Genomic DNA, 22,390 nt, shown 5'->3' with positions numbered 1-22,390 from the left:
AATCTGAATCCATCAAGTTTAAATTAAAAGGTTGAATCTAGAATTTTGCAATCAAACTATATATTCTACATTACGTAACATAGTTGAAGCCCTAGACAATGATATATCTTTCAATTACTACCTAAAAAGGAGTGTCAAAACTAAAATACTACTTGTAAAAAGAAAAAAAAAATTGTCAATCGTCCATCAACGTAAACAACAAACAATGACACCTACTCAGGATAGAACCTCGACAACGATGTGGTCAGTAATGGTTGAACAATACAACGACAATATATATCAACCACTAGTTAATGATACATTGATATCAGTTGGTTGACTTCTTAAATCTGGAACTACATTAGGTGACCATGTTTCCGCACGAAACGAAGATGTTGTCATAGTTGTCGTCGTCTTGTATGATTTTGGTTCAACACTAGAGATTGGAAATGTAGAAACCGGTAATACAACATCGTGTTTTGGCTTCTTCGGCTTTTGCTCATGTTGGTTACCAGATATAAAGCTTCCTACAACCACCTATCATTTTCGAAAGTAGTAATAAAAGAAGAAATATAAGCTCAAACAACAAAATTTTGTTTCGTAGTTTAAAATTACGGGTAGTGAAAGGAGAAGGCACATACTTGAACTGGACTTGCAGCTACTAACAAACCAGCAACTCCACCACCAACAACTCGTCCGTCTGGGCTTGCTAAGGAGACACTCATGCAAAAACAACAAAAACTCATGCAAAAACATGTTTGGAATTTGAAATTAGAACGCAATTAAGACATAATTGTAAAGAAAGATTATCTACAAAATCTATTCTAAAGAAAGTACCTTTAGTTATTCATATATCTTGGGAATGGAGGACTCTTCCTCTCGATCATGTATTTTCGGTTCAAATATGAAGAGCTAGAGGAAATAGTTTGTTTACATAACTATTTAAATTTAAAATGTTCATATAATTATTTAAAGTAATAGAAAACTACTTGAAGAATTTCTGTTCTTACAAATTTATGAACTAAAAAATTATATTTTAAAACACTTCAAGAAATTTGGCCTATGATGTCCGCTCCAAAAACTGAACATATATGTCATTTAATGTCGATTGGAAAGACTGAAGATGGATATCCAAATATTTTTCTCACTTAATTTACTTTTCCCAAACCCTCTCTTCTCACTCACTTACTCTCCCCCAAACACCCATCGTCCAATCACCTCACCACCACCATATGTCGTAGCTCATCACGCCACCATTGCACCAATATCGTGCGACCATTCATTTCTTTCACAGTTCCACTGTGTAGCTCACGTGCCACCATCGTTCGGCTCATTTTATACCATTTAGTAGGGGTGTAAGAATATGGGTTAAACCCAAATGACTCGGACTATCCAACTCATATTATAAGGGTTGGTTTGGGTCTCGGGTTGGAGGATTGAAAAATTCGGTTCAACCCAACCCAAATTAATATTATATATATATATATATATATATATATATATATATATATATATATATATATATATATGTGTGTGTGTGTGTGTGTGTGTGTGTGTGTGTTATTTAATAAAAAAACAAATTATGTATATAAACTTTGAATTTATTGTATGAAATTTAGAAGTATGTATGTTTGAAATTTAAATGTAACAATTTTGAACTTTTATAACCATTAGAAACTAGAGACGAAAAAAATATTTATATATATATGCAACCCTAAACCCAACCCATATTTTACGGGTTGGGATGGGATGGGTTAGAAACTAAATTTGGGTTATTCGGGTTATCTAACTCAAAAATATGAGTTGGGTTCAGAATGTCTTCCAACCGAACCCGATTTCACATCTACCATTTAGCCACTTATTTGACATGTGTTCCACCACCGTTCCATACCAAACCACCCACCGTTGTAAAAATATGTTCCACCATCGTAGATTTGTACCACCTTCACCTTTCATCCGTAGATCTGTACCGCTTCCACCATTGTAGATCTATTGCACAACATCGTAGCTCATAGCTCGTGTCATTTGCATGATCTCCATTGTTCGTACATCTTTCAGATTTACTTGTGCTCCAGGCATTTCCTTTTGTTGTCTAGCTCAGATTTAGGTTAAGAACCGACATTGTACCTCTGCTATATCAGTTCTAAACTGACATCAAAGAAAAATCAACATTAAAAGTCTTTAATAACACATTCATAGATGTCGATCGACAACCGATATGTACCTGTATAATGTAAGTTCTAAAATAACATTGAAGTACAATTTGATTGTAGTGAAAATTCAAGTACTCTACATATATTTTTCATATTCTCAACTAAAAAAGAATATGTTGAAAATTTAGAGATCAAATATACGCATTCAAACTCAAATAAATTATTTAAAAAATATTTGAAACTACATAATAGTTTTTGGAACAGTTTTGAATATCATATTAAATAGTTTTTATAAATGTTAACTTTCATAAATTGAACAAACAGAAAAAATATTTTGGACCAATGTCAATTGAAAAAGCACGTGGAATTTACCATATTTAAAAAAAATTGTAGGATTGCTCTTCCTCATCATCATGTGCAATATTTTTTCTTTTCATTTTCCTTTTCTCTTTTTTTGCAATTTTTTAAATATTTCTATTTCCCCTTCATTTTCATATTCATATTCTTTCGTATGCATTTTCTTTTCTTTCCACTGTCTTTTTCTCTCATTCTCTAACTTTTTTTTCTTTTATTTTTCATCTTTTTCTTTCTTTAGTGATTTTTTTATATACTTTTTTCAAACGGTTATTTGGTTCAAATTCGTGTGTCAAATATAAAATATCATAAAAAAAAAATCGTTGGAATATTGAATTACCAAATGCAAATGACCGTGTAAAAAAATAGTCAAATTTAAACGATCGTGATCTAAACAATCGTGTAACAAAAAATCTTGAAAAAAATTGTTGAGATTAGACTATCCTAATTTAAACGATCAAATCTAAACAATCGTGTGCCAAATATAAACGATCGTGTACCAAAAAAATCTTTTAAAAAAATCGTCAAAATTTGACTATTCTAATTTAAACTATCAAATCTAAACGACGCGCGTACCAAAAAAATCTTTAAAAATGACAAGAATAGCTAAATCTAAACGATCATTTCTCAAATGTAATCATGAAACATTTTTGAACGACCAAATTTAAACTATTAAATTAAATGATCGTATATCAAATCTAAACGACCGCGTACCAAAAAAATCTTTAAAAATGACAAGAATAGCTAAATCTAAATGATCATTTCTCAAATGTAATCATGAAACATTTTTGAAATTTTTTATAAGGGACCTATAAGTTTTTTCTATTTTCGAAATTGTTTTATACGATGTAAATATTTAACTGGCTTGTTCCATTTTTTAAAAGACCCCTCATGTGAAAAAAGAAAAAGAAAATTGATATAAATGATTTTATGAAAAATATTTTTCTACCGTCGTGTACCTGAAATAATAATTTTATAGTTTTAAAAAGATTAAATATTGTATAGTTTTATTTAAAGAAAAATAACAGTATAAATATTAGATTGTTATATATTATTCCTAAGAAATTAGGTTAAGAAGAGGAAAAGTTAAATGCATATAATAATGCAGGCCATTATTAATTGGGAAAAAACAAATAAAAAGGGGAAAGAAATGGGTGCAAATGTGCATTGAAGTTCCCACCCATATGCGTTTCCTATTAATTTTTTCAAATAATAATAAAGAATTTGTTGGTTCTTATCTACACTCTATTTTCTCTTTCTTTTTTCTTAAAAAAAAAACCTTTTTTGGACTACAATACTAAATTTTTATTTTTGAAACAAGATGCTTTCTGAATATTTTATGCAATTACTTGGTCAATGATTGTATTTAAATCTTTATATATAATATATATTTCCATTTATTTGTTTATCTTAAGATTATAAAATTTTATATTTGAAGGGATGGTGGAGAAAACAAGTGGGTTAAAAAAATAATAATTAAAACATTAAGTATACGTCAATATACAATATAATTATTTTATATGTTTGAATAAATAGATCATTTTCCTTTTTTTTAAAAAAATTACCTTAGCATCTGATTCCAAATACTTTTGCACAATTTTCTTTTTGTTCTTAATTTTTTATTCTTTCAAAAAAAAAAAAAAAAAGATGATTTCGCCTTACTCTTGAATTTCAAAGGGACATTTATCGAGTTAAAATATCATAGGTCAACATAAAAGGCCGAGTGGAGAAATGACCTCATTCAAATGTAACTTAATTATATCTAATTTGTTTTACTGTATAGTTAATTTTAATTAAACTATTTTCCCCTCAAATTTAACTTTAATCCAACCAAATGATTAGCATACCTAAAACATTATTATTGCAAAATATGTCATATATTAACATATAGTAAAATGACTCTACTCATTCAAAGTTTTCTAAAAATGATATATAATTACTCTGTTTAGTTTTCGAACTTCAGTTTCAATTATCTAGGACTCGTTCGTTTGACAGGCATTCTAAATTTCCATGAAGAAGACATTCAAACCATTATGTTATTATGTTGTTATCTTTTTCTTTTAGTTTTATTTTAACACGTATGTATTAATCTTTATTTATATTTATATAATTAAAATAAATGGACAACCACATATATCAATTTTTGTTGTTATATCGTAAATGATTATTTTAATATCATATTCAAATTTAAAATTAAATTAGTATTTATTTATTTAAAAAAATTTAAATTATGATATATTATTTTGTTGAGATAAATAACATATAAACATAGTATGAATTGTATTAATTCAAACTATACCAAATTAATTATAAGGTAATAAAAACATTACGTAAATTCAAAACATTGAGTAAAATTTCTACAAAATCATACATAAAAAATCAAAATATTATTTACTGTGATAAATTTATATATTTATTTATAAAAGTTCAACTCACACCGTTCAACATTAATTATCATTTTTATGGGATAAATTAAAAAATAAAAAATAACTTTTATTATTTTAAAGAAAAAAAAACTATTAGCGTGTGTGATACTAAAAGAAGAATAAATAATAATAATAATAATAAAACTTTTTCCGGTAAAGCAATAATATTATCTCAAAACTTTCAATATTTGGCCTATCCAGTGACAATTACAAAAATAAATTACGGAAAAATAATATTAATTGTCTTATTTGGAAACAAAGAGGTGTCTTATAAAATTAAAAATGAAAATCTCTGTACGTTTATAAATATAATAAAATTTCAAAAGAAACCTTACAAAATTCTTGAAACTTTCCAAGTTCATTTTTATTTTCTTAATATTTTTTAATGTATATAGTTATTTGTTTTCTACAATAGTTTTTCGAGTTTTTATTTATATATACTTGGCTGAATTTGGTATATTATTTTCCTCCTTTTTCTCTTTCAAAGGGTACAACTGTCAAATTATTTTTATAATAATGATGATAATAATTTTTATTCATATTATTATTATATTAATGAAATTAAGGTATGCTTTTCCTTTCCTTTTCCTTTTTGAAGACATTTCCTTCAAGGCTTGGCAAACCCATAATTTTCTTTTCTTTCACCTAAATTGTATCATATAATATTTGGTCATAATAATTACTATCATATACTTTCAAAATAGAATAAAAAAGTTTACCTTTTTTTAATTGTTTTATCAATATATATATATATATATATATATATATATATATATATATATATAAAATAAGAACCGTCTACCCACTATTAAATTTGAGTTGTAGTTTAATATTTATGTCTTCTCCAGCGGATTCCAACCAAAACGCAAATTATTTTAATTTACTTTTTAATTCCAAATAAACTATTATATCACTTACGAGAAATATTTATTAATATATTACAATACATAATTCATTTCTCACTCTCTCTTATTATATTTATTCTTCTTAAAAGTTTAAATCTTATTTTACATCGTCTACCATAAACTTTTAATTTTATATTTTGGTGCCTCAAAAAGGCCTTTTTATATTACAAAAGCTTTACAATTACGTAAAACATATTTAAAGTTGGACAATTAATTTCATATTAACTATTATTTTTAAAACATATTTAAAGGCCTTTTTCCAGTTTATTGATGAGAGTAGAGATGATGATCTAAACCTCAGTCCTGCTTTTCTTTAGGAAAAAAACCAAAGAAAGAAACAAAAAGAAAAAAGAAAAGCATTTTTAAATATAACAAGAAATTTAAATCATCAAATTTTTTATAGCACATCTAAGTTTTTTTTTTTTTTTTTTTTTAATTATTGTTATATGTAAAAGTAGTTTATCCACTGTTTGCTATTCAAAACAATTTCTATCTAAAATATAAATTTTATATTATGGTTATTGTTAATATCATATTTACTAACAATGTAAATGAATTAGAGTTTTTTCTTTTTCTTACCACAGAAAAAATGGAAAGATGAAGAATACAACCTTTCATGGAAATTCGTGTAAATTATTCAAACTAAATGGACCACAGTTTGCTATTTTGAAAATAGTTCACATATTTACTCTCTTTATTTAAATCTTCACCCTATTTTTTTATTTAATGTTCAAAGATATTTTTTTTTTATAAAAATAATACTAACTTGTCTTGTTTTTCTTCATAAGTAAATTAATTATAAAGAATAAAATAGTTGCTCTTCAGACCCATAAACAAAGCCAAAGTATTAAACAAATAATAATATATATGCAACTAAAATTATTACAAAGTATTTTGCATACATAAATAAAAAAATTAACAGTTATAACATAATCTAAGTGTGAGTCTAATTTGGTGGTGATTGCCTGTATAATCAGAGGCTATTAATAGTATAAGAGTTTATCAATCTCAACTATTAAAATTTTACTTTGCTTATTAAACTATTAAACACGTTTAGTTTTCGAATTTTTGTAAAATGCTTACTTTAGTCCTTTGTTGTTAAAATTTTGTTAACTTTTTAACGAAATAATGATGTGATTTTTATATTTAGATAAATAAGTTATGGAGTATTCATCATATACTAAATTTAATAAATAAATCAAAGATTTTTACTGATTTGTTCTCTAAATATTTTGTACTAATCCGAAAACATATATAATTAACATACTTGAATCAAAAACATTAAACCAAAATTATAAACTAATTTGTTCTTTTTCTTCTAAAAACAACTTAAAATTTTCACATCCTCTTTCAGTTATCCATCCTTTATTTATTTATTTTTTTCAAATTAAAATCTTGAAGCAAATGAAAGAATGATCGCGAGTAGAATAAAAAGACAAAATAAATTGACATATTGATTGTTAATTCATGACAAGGTAAAATAAAATAAGTACAATGAAGTTCCAATATTAAAATAAACTTTATGAAATTGCAAATAAATATTTCCACGATAAAGTCCTCAACAAAAAAAAAAAAGTAAGAAGAAAGAATTGGGAGAAAAATAAAATAAAACACTTAATCACAAAATATCTCAAACTTGGGACACTAAAAAAATTTGCTAAAATGAGAACAATCATAACCTTTAGACATTTACATCTTTTAGTTCTCTCATAAAACATCAATTTACCATCTAAGCCATTTTCTTTAAGTGGTCGTCATATTTGATAGTATGGTTCTTCAAATATATAAGTCACCTCATCGTTGCAGTAAAGAATTAACAAAATCTTATGACATTGACTAAAATATGCATTATTAAAAGTTTAAGAACTAAAACATGTATGTTTTTTAAACTTCATAGACCAAAATAGAATAAGTTAAGAAGTTTAGAAAGCAAAATAGAATTTAGAAAATATGTGCAATCTTAACGACCATGCTCCCCTCTATCTTATCACACAATTAAATCTCTTAGAAAAAGTAAATAATTTTAGAAAAGAAGAGTAACACTTGTGTGACACAAAAAATGGATGAAGCTTGTGTGCATTTAGGTTTTTTTCTTTATTAAATTATATCATATAGTTTTAAAGTGTGAACTATTGCAATAATCTCTAAGAAATTATAGTTAGATTTAAGGGTGATGATTATTGGACAAAAAAAAATACCATATGTAAGCATAGTTGAACCATTATTAACATAGTCTAATTAAAAACTGAAAAAGAAATATTTTATATTTCTTAAATCTGAATTTGGAGAGTCCGAATGAGCTTTAGCAAAAAAGATTTCCCAAGCTCAAGTAAAGAAAAAGAAAGTTATATATATAATTGTAGAAATAAAAAAGAAAAAGAAAAAGATCTCTATTTTTAGTCTTAAATTCTGATCTCTCCGTGCCATCAAACCACAAACCAGAGCTTAGTAGAACAGACTCAGTGTTTGTATTTTCACTTGAAGGTCAAATCTAAATCCCCCGTCCATGGAATGGAACCTCCTAATTTCTTCTCTTTTTAAATTGCTTGTTTATTTTATTTGTCGAAATTTTCTCCCTTCTTATTCTTTGATGAATTGAGATTGGAAAGAACAAAATTGGGTTTTCTTTTAATTACAGAGAAGTAAACAAATATTTATGACGGGAGGACAAGGGGATACCGGAAATGGGATTGAGGCGGTGGCTGGATCAAATAATCCAAGACCGGAGACCGCAGCTCCACCATCGGAAGGGGGTGGTCCGGCGGGTTCTGCAGCGGAGGCAGGTAAGAAGAAGAGGGGGAGACCGAGGAAGTATGGGCCGGACGGGAAGTTGAATGTGGCGGCACTGTCGCCGAAGCCCATATCGGCGTCGGCACCGGCACCGGCAGCTGTTATTGATTTCTCGGCGGAAAAACGTGGAAAAGTGCGGCCGGCGAGTTCCTTGACCAAAACCAAATATGAAGTGGAGAATTTAGGTAATAAACTTTTGACTTAAACAGTGTTGAGTTTGTGTGGACCTTTGATTTTGAGTCATATAGATGGAAGAAAAAAGGCTATAGCTATTTTGTAGGATCACTAATAACTGTTACATATAAATTCAGAGTATTTTTTCTAAGAAAAGTTTATCTCTATCATAAATAGTGAAAAATTACTAATCATATTGAAGTAACCTAATATATTCTTGAGACCTGAGGGACAACAGTTGTCCATGCTTTCTATGGTTTTTATTAAATTCCTTTTATGTTAATGAAAAAATCTCAAAGTCTTGATGTCAAGTAATCAATTAGCAGTGTGATTGGAAATCTTAATATGATCATAAAACTATTTTTGAATATGGTAGCCGACTTAGTTCATATATGAAAGATTAATTAGCTTAAACGACGATTGAAATTAATGAATGTAGATTTGCTTGCGAAATATGGTTTAGACCAGTTTAAGCACAAACATAATGCTGATTGGAAGAAAAAAAGGTCTTGATAGTAGAACTAAGTAAATTTTCAATAGACCAAAAAAAAACTTCCTTTTATCATTACTAGATCATGATAGACCTAGATTATCTAAAAGACAGAATAATATAATACAATACATCCAAATATATATCTATAATTATGTTTATGCTTATACATATTGAAAATAGTTTTACCATTTAAAATAAAATAATTTATCTTTATTAAAATGAGGGTTGAAACATAAAATCTAAATATGTGATTTTATATTATTTTAGTGAGTGTTGAGTTGAGTTATTTTTTCATTTCATTGTAGGTGAATGGGTACCTTGTTCTGTTGGTGCCAATTTTACACCCCATATCATCACCGTAAGCAGTGGGGAGGTAATTTTGTTATGAATTTTCTAAATTTTGTAGCTCAATGTTTAATTAGATTAGTCAACACATTTCTACGAGGATGTGACAATATATATAAGATGTTATTTTGTGATAATTTTAGGACGTAACAATGAAGGTTCTCTCATTCTCTCAACAAGGACCTCGAGCAATCTGCATTCTGTCTGCTAACGGCGTGATTTCGAGCGTAACGCTTCGTCAACCCGACTCCTCCGGTGGAACCTTAACATATGAGGTTATAACTTTATTAATCTCCCATTTATGCATGTATAACTGAAATGAAATAAAACATATTTGAAAATGATTATGAGAGAGTTAAACGTTAATTTTGTCATTTTAAAAATTACTCTAAAATATGTAATTTTAATCATTTTTTGTCGTATTAGCAAATATATATAGCAGAGTGCAAAATAATTTGCATATATAACAAAGTAATTTAGATCCAATTGTTGGAGTCAATCACTAGTATGAGTTTTTCATCCATAGATTGTGGTATAATTATAAATCTTTTATTAGATGATGTTATACACTTAATTATTAATCCTAATAGTATTATTCATTGCACTTAGCTGATCTTAAGTTAATTTGAGTGACTAAATACATTTTTTTAGAGTGATATTAGACATTAACAAAGTGATTTTAACAATTTCAAAATAATTATGTAATTTTAGGGTCGTTTTGAAATATTGTCGTTGTCGGGATCATTCATGCCGAGTGACAGTATAGGAACAAAGAGCAGAATTGGTGGAATGAGTGTCTCCTTAGCAAGCCCAGACGGACGAGTTGTTGGTGGTGGAGTTGCTGGTTTGTTAGTAGCTGCAAGTCCAGTTCAAGTATGTGCCTTCTCCTTTCACTACCCGTAATTTTAAACTACGAAACAAAATTTTGTTGTTTGAGCTTATATTTCTTCTTTTATTACTACTTTCGAAAATGATAGGTGGTTGTAGGAAGCTTTATATCTGGTAACCAACATGAGCAAAAGCCGAAGAAGCCAAAACACGATGTTGTATTACCGGTTTCTACATTTCCAATCTCTAGTGTTGAACCAAAATCATACAAGACGACGACAACTATGACAACATCTTCGTTTCGTGCGGAAACATGGTCACCTAATGTAGTTCCAGATTTAAGAAGTCAACCAACTGATATCAATGTATCATTAACTAGTGGTTGATATATATTGTCGTTGTATTGTTCAACCATTACTGACCACATCGTTGTCGAGGTTCTATCCTGAGTAGGTGTCATTGTTTGTTGTTTACGTTGATGGACGATTGACAATTTTTTTTTTCTTTTTACAAGTAGTATTTTAGTTTTGACACTCCTTTTTAGGTAGTAATTGAAAGATATATCATTGTCTAGGGCTTCAACTATGTTACGTAATGTAGAATATATAGTTTGATTGCAAAATTCTAGATTCAACCTTTTAATTTAAACTTGATGGATTCAGATTTATGCTTCCTTTTTCTTTAGTTATTTTCTGTCACGAATAAAATCCGTGACAGTTGTTTACAGTCATAGTATTGGGAGTCATGAAAGTCCTTCCATGACAGTTTTCGAAAACTGTCGCAATAATTTGACAGAAAATAAATATCATTAATTACTATTTTATAACAACAAATAACTGTCATCATTTGCATATTAACAACAGTTAAAAAAATGTCACAAATTCGTTTATTATGACATTTTTTAAATGTCAAGGATATATCAATCATGATAGTTTTTTTAAAAATAAATGTCATTGTTTTAGGATTGACGACATTTTTTTCCTGTCAAATATAGGGCAATCGTAAAGTTTTTTTATAACAAAAATGTCATTGTTTTAACAAATGGTACATAATACCCATATAGACACAAATGTTCGACACTTTAATATATATATATGCTATAATACACTTTGTAATATTCGTACATTTTCAATCAAGTTTGAACAATTTACAAGTATGAAATTACAGCCCTTAATCAAAGCCAGTGTAAATATACCATCATAATACATATAACATGATTTTCTGTACAAGCATAAACAACCAATCGATAATCCTTCACATCAGAAAATATTCTTTATTGCTTGAACCATGGTCAAATCCTTCATTTCTAAAAACAACCAATGTATTTTGATGATCCTAATTAGCTTCTTTGAAGATAATTTCAAGAACTTTGTCGGCTCCATTAGAACCTACAAAGACAACATGAATATAAGCATACATCACAAGACAAGAGAGTACATGAACTCGCTTAAAGAGAGTACAACTTGCTTCATTTCTTTTTTTTCTTTTTTTCTTTTTTAAATATGGCTTAGGATTCAAATGTGTTTTCAAGGAAGGTGAAAAGTTCACCAAAAAGTTATGATAAAATAAGAACAAAAGGTTATCAAACAAAGCTTAAATAAGGTGCATAATTTTCATATTAACTAAAAATAAATATAGAAATATAGTCACGAGAAGGCACAAGAGCATACATGGAAAGAGGAAAGAAAACATAGAAGAGTGTACATGGGAAGAGGAAAGAAAACATAGAAGCTACCCCAGATTTTCAGAATCGAAAAAAATCATGGGGAAGGGGAAGGGGAAGGGGAGAAGAAGGTTGCTTAAGCATACAAAAATTGCATAAGAACTGTCCTAACTGTCACCTAGTCATTCCACAAACGATCATCTCACAAAACTTCCTACCAAACAATCCACAAGTGAAGAATGGTGAAAAACTACAATAATGAATGGTAGCAAACAAACATATATCAACTAAACTAACAATAGGCCAAGAGAACTCTAAACGAAAGAAATGAAGATTTCACAATTAACTTTGACTTAGCTGAATGTCAAGCCAAGAAGATTATAGCCAAGATTCTTAATTAGTAAGGATTTACATCAAATCATCATTATAGAGTTCCTTGAATAAGTGGAGGAATGAGTTAAAAGCATTGATAAAATTTGTTGGATTAAGGAAGACTTTTTAGCAACAATATGCATTTTTTTGTCTTTTGGTATGTGGTAAATTGTTTTTTGGGATTGTTTTAATTAATGTTTCTCTTGTAGAACAATGTACTACATCGTTTCAAATGTAGACAATTGTTTATGTTGAAAAGTTTTCATAGTACTATTGTAATATTGCCTCTATATGATGTTTGTTATAAAAGAACTACGGTTATATTATAAGCTTTGACACTAAACTTGGAGATTTGTGACTTTCGAGTTGATTTTTTTCTCTTGGTCCTTCAACGGAAAGATTAAAAAGAACGAAAAAATGAATTTTAACATTCTCTGGATCCAAAATAATAATATACTGGTATTTACTAGTAACAACACAATGGAGACCATTGATCAATATAGACTAACCCGAAATTTAATTCTTCAATAAAACAACAAATAGTGGTATTTGCTAATAACAAAAACATAATGAATTCCTCCCCTTGCCCATAGAAATTTTATCTTAGAGAAAGTTTAATCCAAATAAATACTTGTTTGAATATTATTGGTAGAAATTTTATCTTACAATTATGTTTTTGCATGAGTTTTTGTTTGATTGAATTGATCACTCATAATACAATGCATTTTTCTTTAATCTCTAATCACTTGTAAGCATGAATTTTGAAACCACGTTGAGTGAAATTTCTTGATTTCATTTCAAGTATGACTTTTCTCTTAATTTTTTTTTATTGAATTGTCTAATTTGAATTAATTTTTGAATTAAGTTAATTAATCACTGCTAAGATAGAGAGGCTTTCCTTGATTTTGAATGTCACAACGTTGAAGTCTAAGATCTTAATGCAAATTTAAAGGATGAAACTACTAAGAAGAAAATATATTCAATAGGTTTAGTACCAATCTTGATGCAATTTTTGTTGATTAATTAAGGTTAATTAGTTTCTTGAACTAATTAGTTGTGTATTTGAAACTGTTTGCAATGTTATTGTTTGTTGAATGATGGAAATATTGCTAGAAAAAATTATTCCCACTTTTAATTGATTGAGAGAACCCCTTTTATCTTTTGTGTCCTAAATTTCTTATAAACCTCAAAATCATTTAATTGCTTGCTTTAATGTTCTTGCATTTCTTCTCACAAAACCCTCCTTTACTGATTTGAATTCTTGATTCTTGTTTGAAGGTTTTCTTCAGATTCGACACCCTTACGGTTTGTATGATAATGTTTCGTTTCTTGTTTTTTTTTTCATAGAACAAGAAACGGAACTATGGTTGATAACTATTCAAATTTCCTGCTTCTGTTTTTAAGAAATGAGACTATATGTTTGATAATTATTCTCGTTTCTTGTTTCTTGAAAAAAAGAAACATAAACAGAAATTTGTTTGATAATCATTTTTTGTTTTTCGTTTCTTGTGTTATCTTTTTTTAACATTTTTGCTTTTTTTTTAGTCTAAATATAATTTAATTATGTAAGAAATAAAAAAATATAATTAATTAAAATATGAAAAAAATAATTATAGAACATTAACATTACCAAATACACATTGTCACACTCCCTCTCAGATCATCTACTCTAGACCCAAGAGGCGGAGTGAAGTAAGCCGATATCGCTCTCATTCTAAATGACACAAACTGACCCTTAACCTTTAACTTTTAAATGAAACACAAGCGAAAGCTAAAATATATAACTTAAACACAATTGAGTGATACCCGCTTTATGAAACAAACTTTATATAAGTTCTACATAGACATTTAACAACCATAATTACATAGAAACAAACTGCATCTTCAACAAACTTTAACCTAAGTTTGGCACAAATAAAGACCAACTATACATAAATTCAAAACAATAATACACATGTGATAGTAAGACAAAATCCTTTAGTAGAGAGAGATGACGACGAATCAAGCTTCAAGAACACAATCTCTACCTAGAAAGTGAAAAACATTTTGAAGAGTGTGAGCTAAATGAGCCTAGTGAGTGATAGATTTTTCAATAGCATTTCTTAACATTTTTAAATTGTAAACATAAACAATAACGTGAATACTTTAGCTTGATAAACATTTAGTAAACAATCAACCAAATCCTTATTTTTCTTGATCATAACCCCAAGTATCTACTTCTGGGAGGTCGTACAATGAACTTAATACCAACTCCTAACCTTAGAGATGGACATCCCTGATCCTTGTTCCTGAGAGATAGTGTCACACACCCCATCCCAAAGCACTTCCTCACTAGGCCCGAGATGTAGCATAAAGCCAACTGACATCGCTCTTCTTCTAACGACATCCTTTCAATCATGTTTCTCTAATAACATATTACATTGCTCAATAACTAATTAAACGAGATGAATATGGAAAACAACAAAGATATGGGGGAATGCTAGAAGAAATGTAATATTATAACCAAATTATAGGCCTCTCTGCCATAGAGTTAATATTACAACTTAATACAAAAGAAACATAAAATGATATTCAAAGAAATGAATCGAGCCTTAGAGTACGATTTCTCATACCTCCTTGGCTCTTATTTTTGTCTGTTACGATGAGGAGAAATTGTAAGGAGAATCCATCTCTGTTTTGTTCTAAACTCTCACCTAAAACATAAGAGAGAATAGAAGTATAAGCTTGCTCTTAAGGATCCAATTTCACACGGCTGTTAATGAAGAAGATGCCTCCATTTATAGGCAAGATCTCCTTAAATGAATGACAAAATGTCTCTATTTATAGAGAAATTTCATGGACTTTAGGTGGGCTTGAGCCCATTTGCCTATTGGGCTTGGACCCATAGACTATTTTTTTGTGTCATACAGTATGCAAAAGATGGGATGCCACACTTATCCGTGATAGAACATTCTATACTCCATTAATTTCTCTGATAAAGCTGTATCAGCGCCGCAAATGTCCTTTCGTCATTTTCTGACACACGACAATCATTTTTGTCTGCTAACTTTAGTCGCCTAGCTTGTGATGATTTTCGCCTTGCTGGTTGCGTGACCCCTTGCCTAACGTTCTATTGCTAGGCTATACTTCTTCTTTTCGCCTAATATCCTACAATAAGACAAATAAAGTTCTATTGCAATTTGCTATGCACAACTTAATCAATTCTTCTACGCGTTTTCTTTCAATCTTATGCATTAAGGCCTTATTATTTTACATAAAAAGGCTACAATTACTTGTATTTCTACAAGTTATCAGATAACAAACTTTCCTAAACTCAAGACTAATGAAAAAATTATTAGTAGACCAAAGGAACTATCAAAATCTGTTGCAAGAATTTAAAGAACAATTGTTGGACAATCATCAAGAGAAAATTCAAGAAAATTTTATTCAACTCAACAAGGCTAGACTTAAACTTCTCTAAGAAATAAAGGACGCAAGAGCATTGGTTTTGGGTGCAATCTTTATCATGAGTAAGAAAACAAACAAAGATGACTTGATATTTAAAATGATTCTTGGTCAAATTGTTTGAGGGTTTAACTTGCTTAAATCATCAAACAAATTGTACAAGATTCAAGACCTCTAATTGATGAGAAATTAACAATTATGCATTTATGGAACTTGCTTCTTTAAACACACAATTATTCCCAAAATATTAGACAATGAATCTTTACCTAAGATTATGAATTGGAAAAATCTGACAATGATCAAATTCAAAATAAATGTTAGAATCATTGGGTTGAATGCAAGATTGTTGGAAAGTAATTTTGCAATCAATTCTTGACTTTATTTTAGAAAAGAAAAAAGAAAAGAAAAGTACATCAAATTGAATTAAAACAATTAAAGTTGGCTAACAATGATAGGATCAAGTTCAATTATGCATTAAAAATGAAACAATTCTAACCAGATCTCAAATCAAACTTACATTCTAACAAGAATTGGGAAGGCATTTCAACAAGACTCAACATTAATTTCTCAAAACAAATGTATATTGCATACAAAAAGCACAAGATGCTCCAACAATTCAAGAATCAAAGTCTATAAATTAATTTGGAAAAAAAAATAAAGAAAATTTGAATTAAAATTCTTGAAAGAAATTAAAGTAATTCTACAACCATTCAAGAAACAAAAATCAATGAAAAACTCTGAAAAAGATTAACAATTCCAATGCCCCTTACCTCACAAGGTGTTTACCCTTCCATTTTCATTACAGAAATCTGCTGGAATTTGAAGTTGCCTTGTAGTTAGGTAATTGACATGGAAGAAATTCGTAAAAAATGTTTTGCACTTAGTGATTGCACGAACGGACGGAGTGATTTGGAAAAGTAAGATTTAGGTAAAAAGGGTTTTTTTTTTTTTTTTTTTTTTTTTGTCATTTAATGAATTTCTTTTTCATTTAATTTTTTTAAACATCACTTCATCCCTTCTTATTCTCTCCTTCTTTATTTATCATTATAATTTTTTAATTTTAATAGTTTATTAACCAATTATATACTTAATTTTTTAATTTTTTTTCACAAATTCATATTTACTATTATATACTTAATTATTTTTAACTTAATAATTTTATAATAATTTATTATTCTTAACTTTTTTTAGTTTTAATGATTTATTAACCATTATATTCATAGTTATTTTAAAAAAAATTCATATTGACTATTATTTACTTAATTATTTTAAACTTAATGATTTTTTAAATAATTTTTATGATAATTTATTATTCCTATTTTTTTATTATGCACATCCTTATTTTTTTTGTAACGTGTTTGTTAATTTTTTATTTTCTTTTATTATTATGTTTTTATTTTCAATCTATTTAATAAGAATGTTTATAATGTTCGGATAATTTTGCCAATAATTTAAGCTTTAGAAAATGATTTTTTGAAAAAATTATGTAACTAATCTATATGTTTTCCTTTCTTTAGTTATTTTGCATGTATCAAGTTCATACTTGAAATCTTAAATCGACATCGTTTTAAAAAAGATGAATCCAAATACATAAAATTTAAATTTAATTAAAACATTAAAAGAATTAATTGATCATACTTATAAATAAAACATTAACAAAATTAATCAATCATACTTATAAATAAAATATTAAAATAATTAACAATATTCATAATACACATACTTTTATTCTTGTGTATTTGGATCAATCATTTTAAAAACTGTGCCAATTTAAGAATTACAGTATGAACTCGATACATTCAAAATAAGAAAAGAAAAGAAAACATATAGATTAACTATATAATTTTTTTAAAAAATTATTTGAACTTTAAATTATTGACAAAATTATCAAACATTATAAAGATTGTTATGAAATAGATTGAGGAGAAAAAAATAAAAGAAGAAATTATCAAACATATTCCAAAAAAGGGGAAGTGCATAATAAAAAAATATAGATAATAAGTTATTACAAAAATAAGTAAATATGAATTTGCGAAATTTTTTTTAAAAAATTTAAGAATAATAAATTATTACTAATGATTAAGTTAAAAATAATTAAGTATATAAGAGTAAATATGAATTTGTGAAAAAAATATTAAAAAACCATTAAGTATATAATTGGTTAATAAATTATTAAAATTAAAAAATTAGAATGATAAAGAAAGAAGGAGAGAGAATAAGAAGTGATGAAGTGATGGTTAAAAAAATTAAATAAAAAAAGAATCCACTAAATGACAAAAAAGTAACCCCTTTTACTTAGATTGTTTTAAAACCATCCATTTTTTCCAATTTAAATATAAAACTACCATACTTTTCTAAACTACCTGGGTGACTTAGGGTGACGCGTGACAGCGGTAAGTTTGCGACACTTACGAAAATGCCATTCCCCAAAAGGTTGTGCAATTTGTTTTGGAGTTGTTGAGTTTCGAACCTCTGACGTGCGACTTGAAAATGCAAAAATAAATCGCGTGGCTCAGATTCAAACTCGTAACCTTGAAGTTGCGCGCGAATGGATGGACGACACGTGGCAGCAGACATGTGATCTTTCGAAATTTCTTCCATTTAATTACCATTTTGCCCTTAAATTTCATTTTGCTCGTCTTCTTTCATTTGGACTTTGTTTTAACTGCATTGTTCTTGTATCGGAGCCTAGTTACATAATATTCATAAAAATATAAAATATAAAGAAAATGAATCTAAGCATGCTATGGTAAAGAAATAAGCTATATAAAATTGAGTCAAGTTTGCCCCAATACACGCCTCACTTGGTCGTGTTGTCTCACATCTCGCATGCCACTTGTGTGTAGGGTTTGTTAGGTAACTCCTTGGTTGTGCGTGCAGGCTGTGCATCCACCATAGGTCCAAATGTGCCACTGGTTCTTTCTTTCCCAACACACATGCCCATCTTGTCCATCTTGCCTAGCAAAGCTTGTCACTTTGACAACCTTCAACTTGTCAAGAAATTGATTTTTCACTCAAAAACTTATCTTTAGTTTAAAAAATCATAACCAAATATCCATAATTCTTTTGGAAAAATTTTGCTTCTACAAAGTTGCTTGAAAATGTCTTAACTTGTTTACCAAACCATGGTAGCTCCAAATCGGAAGAGATGCATTTTGTGGTTTTCGAAAAGTGCATCTTGCTCAAATTGCTTTAAAAACTGACCTTTCTCCATTTCTTCAGCTTAAACTTGCTCCTCCTTTCTTTAAAATTGACCAGCGGCCCCAACTTATAAACTAGACTCAATTCAGAATCTTTTGAAAGTAATTTGAGCCAAAATGCACGAGTAATATGAGATAAATTCTCTTATGAAGTTACATATATATAATGAGCCTTGCATGAACCTTTATTGACACCACATGCTTGTCAAAATTTAACTTAAGCATGCTAAGGACACTTGTAGAGCACTCATCGACTTGTCAACTCTTCATCATCTCACCCAAACTTCAAGCAAAATGCCTAACTTAAACAAAATGCCTAGGGCTTCCACCATGCGCCATGCTAATCTCTGAACATGGTTGAACCCCTTCCTTGCGTGCTAGGCTCGTTGCCCAACACCATGTAGCCTAGTCTCCTTGCCAACCATCTCACCTAGGATTTTTAATGCCCAACTAACCTTTAAAAGACAAGCTCTTCTCGGCTAGGTGAATAATGGTTGCCTCATAAGACTCCTTTGGAGGTTTGCTCGCCTAATGTCACCCACAAGCCTTGGTCGCCTAACCTCAAGCCCAAAATGCCTAATAACCTCTTTAGGGGTTATTTTCCCTATTTCTAGCCACCCATAACCATATAACCTCTCAATGCCTAATACTAAATCCCTTGACACATAGCCAAATTTTCCTCAACTTTGCACCTTAACTTAACTTTCCTCTTTACCAATAACCATCACATACTTTTAATGACACATTTTTTAGTTTATTAATTTTAAATCCAATCAACACTTATCCTTCCAAGCTCTTCAAAAGGTTTAAGTTTTCCTAAGGTCTGAAATTTATAATTTTGTTTGGTATCTCAGCAAAAGTTAGTTTATAGGAAAGAAAAAAAAAACAAAACAAGTCTAAGATAAGTTAAAATAGTAAGATGTCAGTGTAGGCACTTAGGCGTAGACACTTCTCCCTGTGTTACTACATAGAATGCCTAGTTCTTTGCATCAAGTGCATGCTTCTTCCTCGTCAACTAATCCTATCGCGTCACATTGCTTCAATGCAACAGTAAACACAAGAATTTTTCCTCGTGTCACCTTTCCTTAAATGCATCCTTCATCACATAATTGCTTATTATTTACACTAAGACAAAATGATCACTATTCTCAACATAGCTCTTTTTCAATCGAACTTTCCTTTTTTCGGATCAATGCCTCACACCAGGGGCATGACGAGGTGAGGAGTGCAACATGCCTGTGTGTGAGGTTAGCACATGATAGGACTAGGCAAGCCTTGAGTGCAGCCAAGCCCCTGTTGTCCATGTCTGCTCGTCAGCCTATGTCAATGGGCGTTTTTGCGCCATTTTGGTGATTTTTAAAATTTATAAGTTAATTTTTTGTATTTTCATGATCAAAGGGAGTTAATTGGACTTAACTACCCTTATTTTAGGTCAAGAAGAGATCAAACAAATTTATAGACCAATGATCTAAAACTTGTATTTGTGGGTAAAAAATGAGTTTACTAAGTGATTTTGAATCATGTTTCTTAAGCTATTGTTTTAAGTATGATTTAAGTTAAATGTTTGAGCAATCTAAATAATGAATGATTTCAAAGCATGTGATTTCATTTTCATTAAAGTATTTATTTAAGCATGATTGCTAAAAAATGTTCATGACTTTTAAGGATAAATGAGTTTATCAAGGATGGTTATATTTTAAGGTTTGCTTAAATGCAAAAGGAACTTTAAAGGTTTGAAGTACTATTTCCAAAGCATATGATTTTATTCATGTTTTATCAGATCCAAGATATCTCAAATAGCCCTTCGGGGTAGGTTAAGTGGCACCAAAAAATTTGTGGTAAGAACACTTATCTGCAGGATCGGAGTTAGGGATGTCTATCTCCCAGCAACATAGATTGTGGATGTTCATCTCTGAGGTTTGAAGTTGGTATTAAGTTCACTCTACCACCGTCCAAGAGTAGATACTTAGGTTATGATCAAGAAAAACAAGGATTTGATTGACTGTTTCCAAAATGTTTATCAAGCTAAAGTATTCATGTTATTGTTTATGTTTACTGTTTAAAAATGTTTAAAAAATTATATTTAAAAACCTATAACTCACTGGGTTATTTAGCTTACCTATAACTCACTCGATTATTTAGCTTACCCTTTCCAAATGATTTATACTTTTCAGTGAGAGATTGTGATCTGCAAGTCTGTAGTGCCAATTTGTTGTTAGATTTTCCTTATTTAGTGGTTAGTAATTAATTTAAGTTAAAGTCATGTCATGTATATATGTTTAAAGTTAAGTTGGTCAAGTTGTTTTGATTTTTTGTTTGTTTTCAAGCGCCGTCTGTAATTATTGGCATATACCCTTAACTTTAATTCTAGGGTTGGAAAATAAAGTTTGTTTAACCTATGATGACCCGCTGCTTAAGTTCTAAATTGGTTAAATTGTTTAGTATTTGAACTGATCAGTAGATCCGGGAGGGGGTGTGACACATAAATCCTGTTGCAAAATTGATAACTATAATACAATAATTTTTTATTAATTATATGTTGTTAAAATTTGATTTGAAATATTATTTCTCATTCAATTCATTTATCTTAAATGATGTTTCAAATTCAACTCTCCAATATATTATTATGTAAATATTCTAACTAATTTTGATGATAATAAAACTAATATGATTTAAATTTAAAATAACATATAACATTCGTATTGAAAAATTTGAAGTTTAAAATTTAAATTCGTAAAAATATTGAAATAAACATGTCACGCCCCACCCCAAATGTCACTTTTTATGTGATCAAATGGAGGCGTGCCACCTAGACACTCAACCTGTGGCTCCCATGAGGTAAACATTGAACGTCTAGTAAGGTGAAGTAAATACAATCAACGGTTTTAAATGTATAATTCAAAAACGAATGAAATGAGACTGCTTCATTGATTTTTCAAATTAAGTGAGTTCATTTGATACTGAATAAAAGTTTTTCTTGAGAGAACAAATTACAACTTGACAACTTTTATACTCTTCTCGCCTAGCATCTACATATTATGCGAGCTAATAGTAGCCACTACTAAATTGATGCGATCATAAGGCACAGTAGGCGAACAAGGCTACAAGTCCAATGTTGAATATCCTTCGCTACCTGAGGGGAAGGGAAGAATAAAACAAAACATTTGAAAGTTTAGGAGTGAGGTCTTTTATCATCACTTTTAATATAGCAAATTCTGCACTAACGCGTTATAAATCATTTCGTCAAATCATGTGATACAAATA

General features: G+C 29.0%; 2 protein-coding genes across 3 annotated transcripts; one reads left to right on the top strand and one right to left on the bottom strand.

Annotated features, from left to right (window-relative positions):
- On the bottom strand, nucleotides 1–704 carry LOC116404026 (AT-hook motif nuclear-localized protein 1-like). Its single transcript, XM_031886173.1, has 2 exons — nucleotides 621–704; nucleotides 1–516 (listed from the first exon to the last, which is right to left on the bottom strand). The coding sequence occupies exons 1-2, from the start codon at nucleotides 702–704 to the stop codon at nucleotides 280–282; spliced, it is 321 nt and encodes a 106-aa protein (XP_031742033.1). The 3' UTR covers nucleotides 1–279.
- A 7,402-nt stretch (nucleotides 705–8,106) lies between these two features.
- On the top strand, nucleotides 8,107–11,114 carry LOC116403748 (AT-hook motif nuclear-localized protein 1-like). 2 transcript variants are annotated; one of them, XM_031885288.1, is made up of 6 exons: nucleotides 8,107–8,301; nucleotides 8,456–8,792; nucleotides 9,580–9,647; nucleotides 9,763–9,894; nucleotides 10,331–10,492; nucleotides 10,597–11,114. In XM_031885288.1, the coding sequence occupies exons 2-6, from the start codon at nucleotides 8,474–8,476 to the stop codon at nucleotides 10,831–10,833; spliced, it is 918 nt and encodes a 305-aa protein (XP_031741148.1). In that variant the 5' UTR covers nucleotides 8,107–8,301; nucleotides 8,456–8,473; the 3' UTR covers nucleotides 10,834–11,114. The 2 variants fall into 2 exon arrangements, with proteins under 2 accessions (XP_031741148.1, XP_031741147.1); XM_031885287.1 differs by having other exon boundaries at nucleotides 8,107–8,792.
- The last annotated feature ends 11,276 nt before the right edge of the window (nucleotides 11,115–22,390 follow it).

This window comes from Cucumis sativus, chromosome 5 (genome assembly GCF_000004075.3).
Source record: "Cucumis sativus cultivar 9930 chromosome 5, Cucumber_9930_V3, whole genome shotgun sequence".
Classification (NCBI taxonomy): domain Eukaryota; kingdom Viridiplantae; phylum Streptophyta; class Magnoliopsida; order Cucurbitales; family Cucurbitaceae; genus Cucumis; species Cucumis sativus.
Note: the sequence above shows the minus strand (reverse complement) of the source record. Positions and strands in the feature narration are given on the sequence as shown.

Coding starts and splice junctions, on each gene's coding strand:
- LOC116404026 (XM_031886173.1), bottom strand. CDS start 704: ATGAGTGTCTCCTTAGCAAGCCCAGACGGACGAGTTGTTGGTGGTGGA. Junction 517..620: donor TAGCTGCAAGTCCAGTTCAA/GTATGTGCCTTC, acceptor CGAAAATGATAG/GTGGTTGTAGGAAGCTTTAT.
- LOC116403748 (XM_031885288.1), top strand. CDS start 8,474: ATGACGGGAGGACAAGGGGATACCGGAAATGGGATTGAGGCGGTGGCT. Junction 8,793..9,579: donor ATATGAAGTGGAGAATTTAG/GTAATAAACTTT, acceptor ATTTCATTGTAG/GTGAATGGGTACCTTGTTCT. Junction 9,895..10,330: donor GTGGAACCTTAACATATGAG/GTTATAACTTTA, acceptor ATGTAATTTTAG/GGTCGTTTTGAAATATTGTC.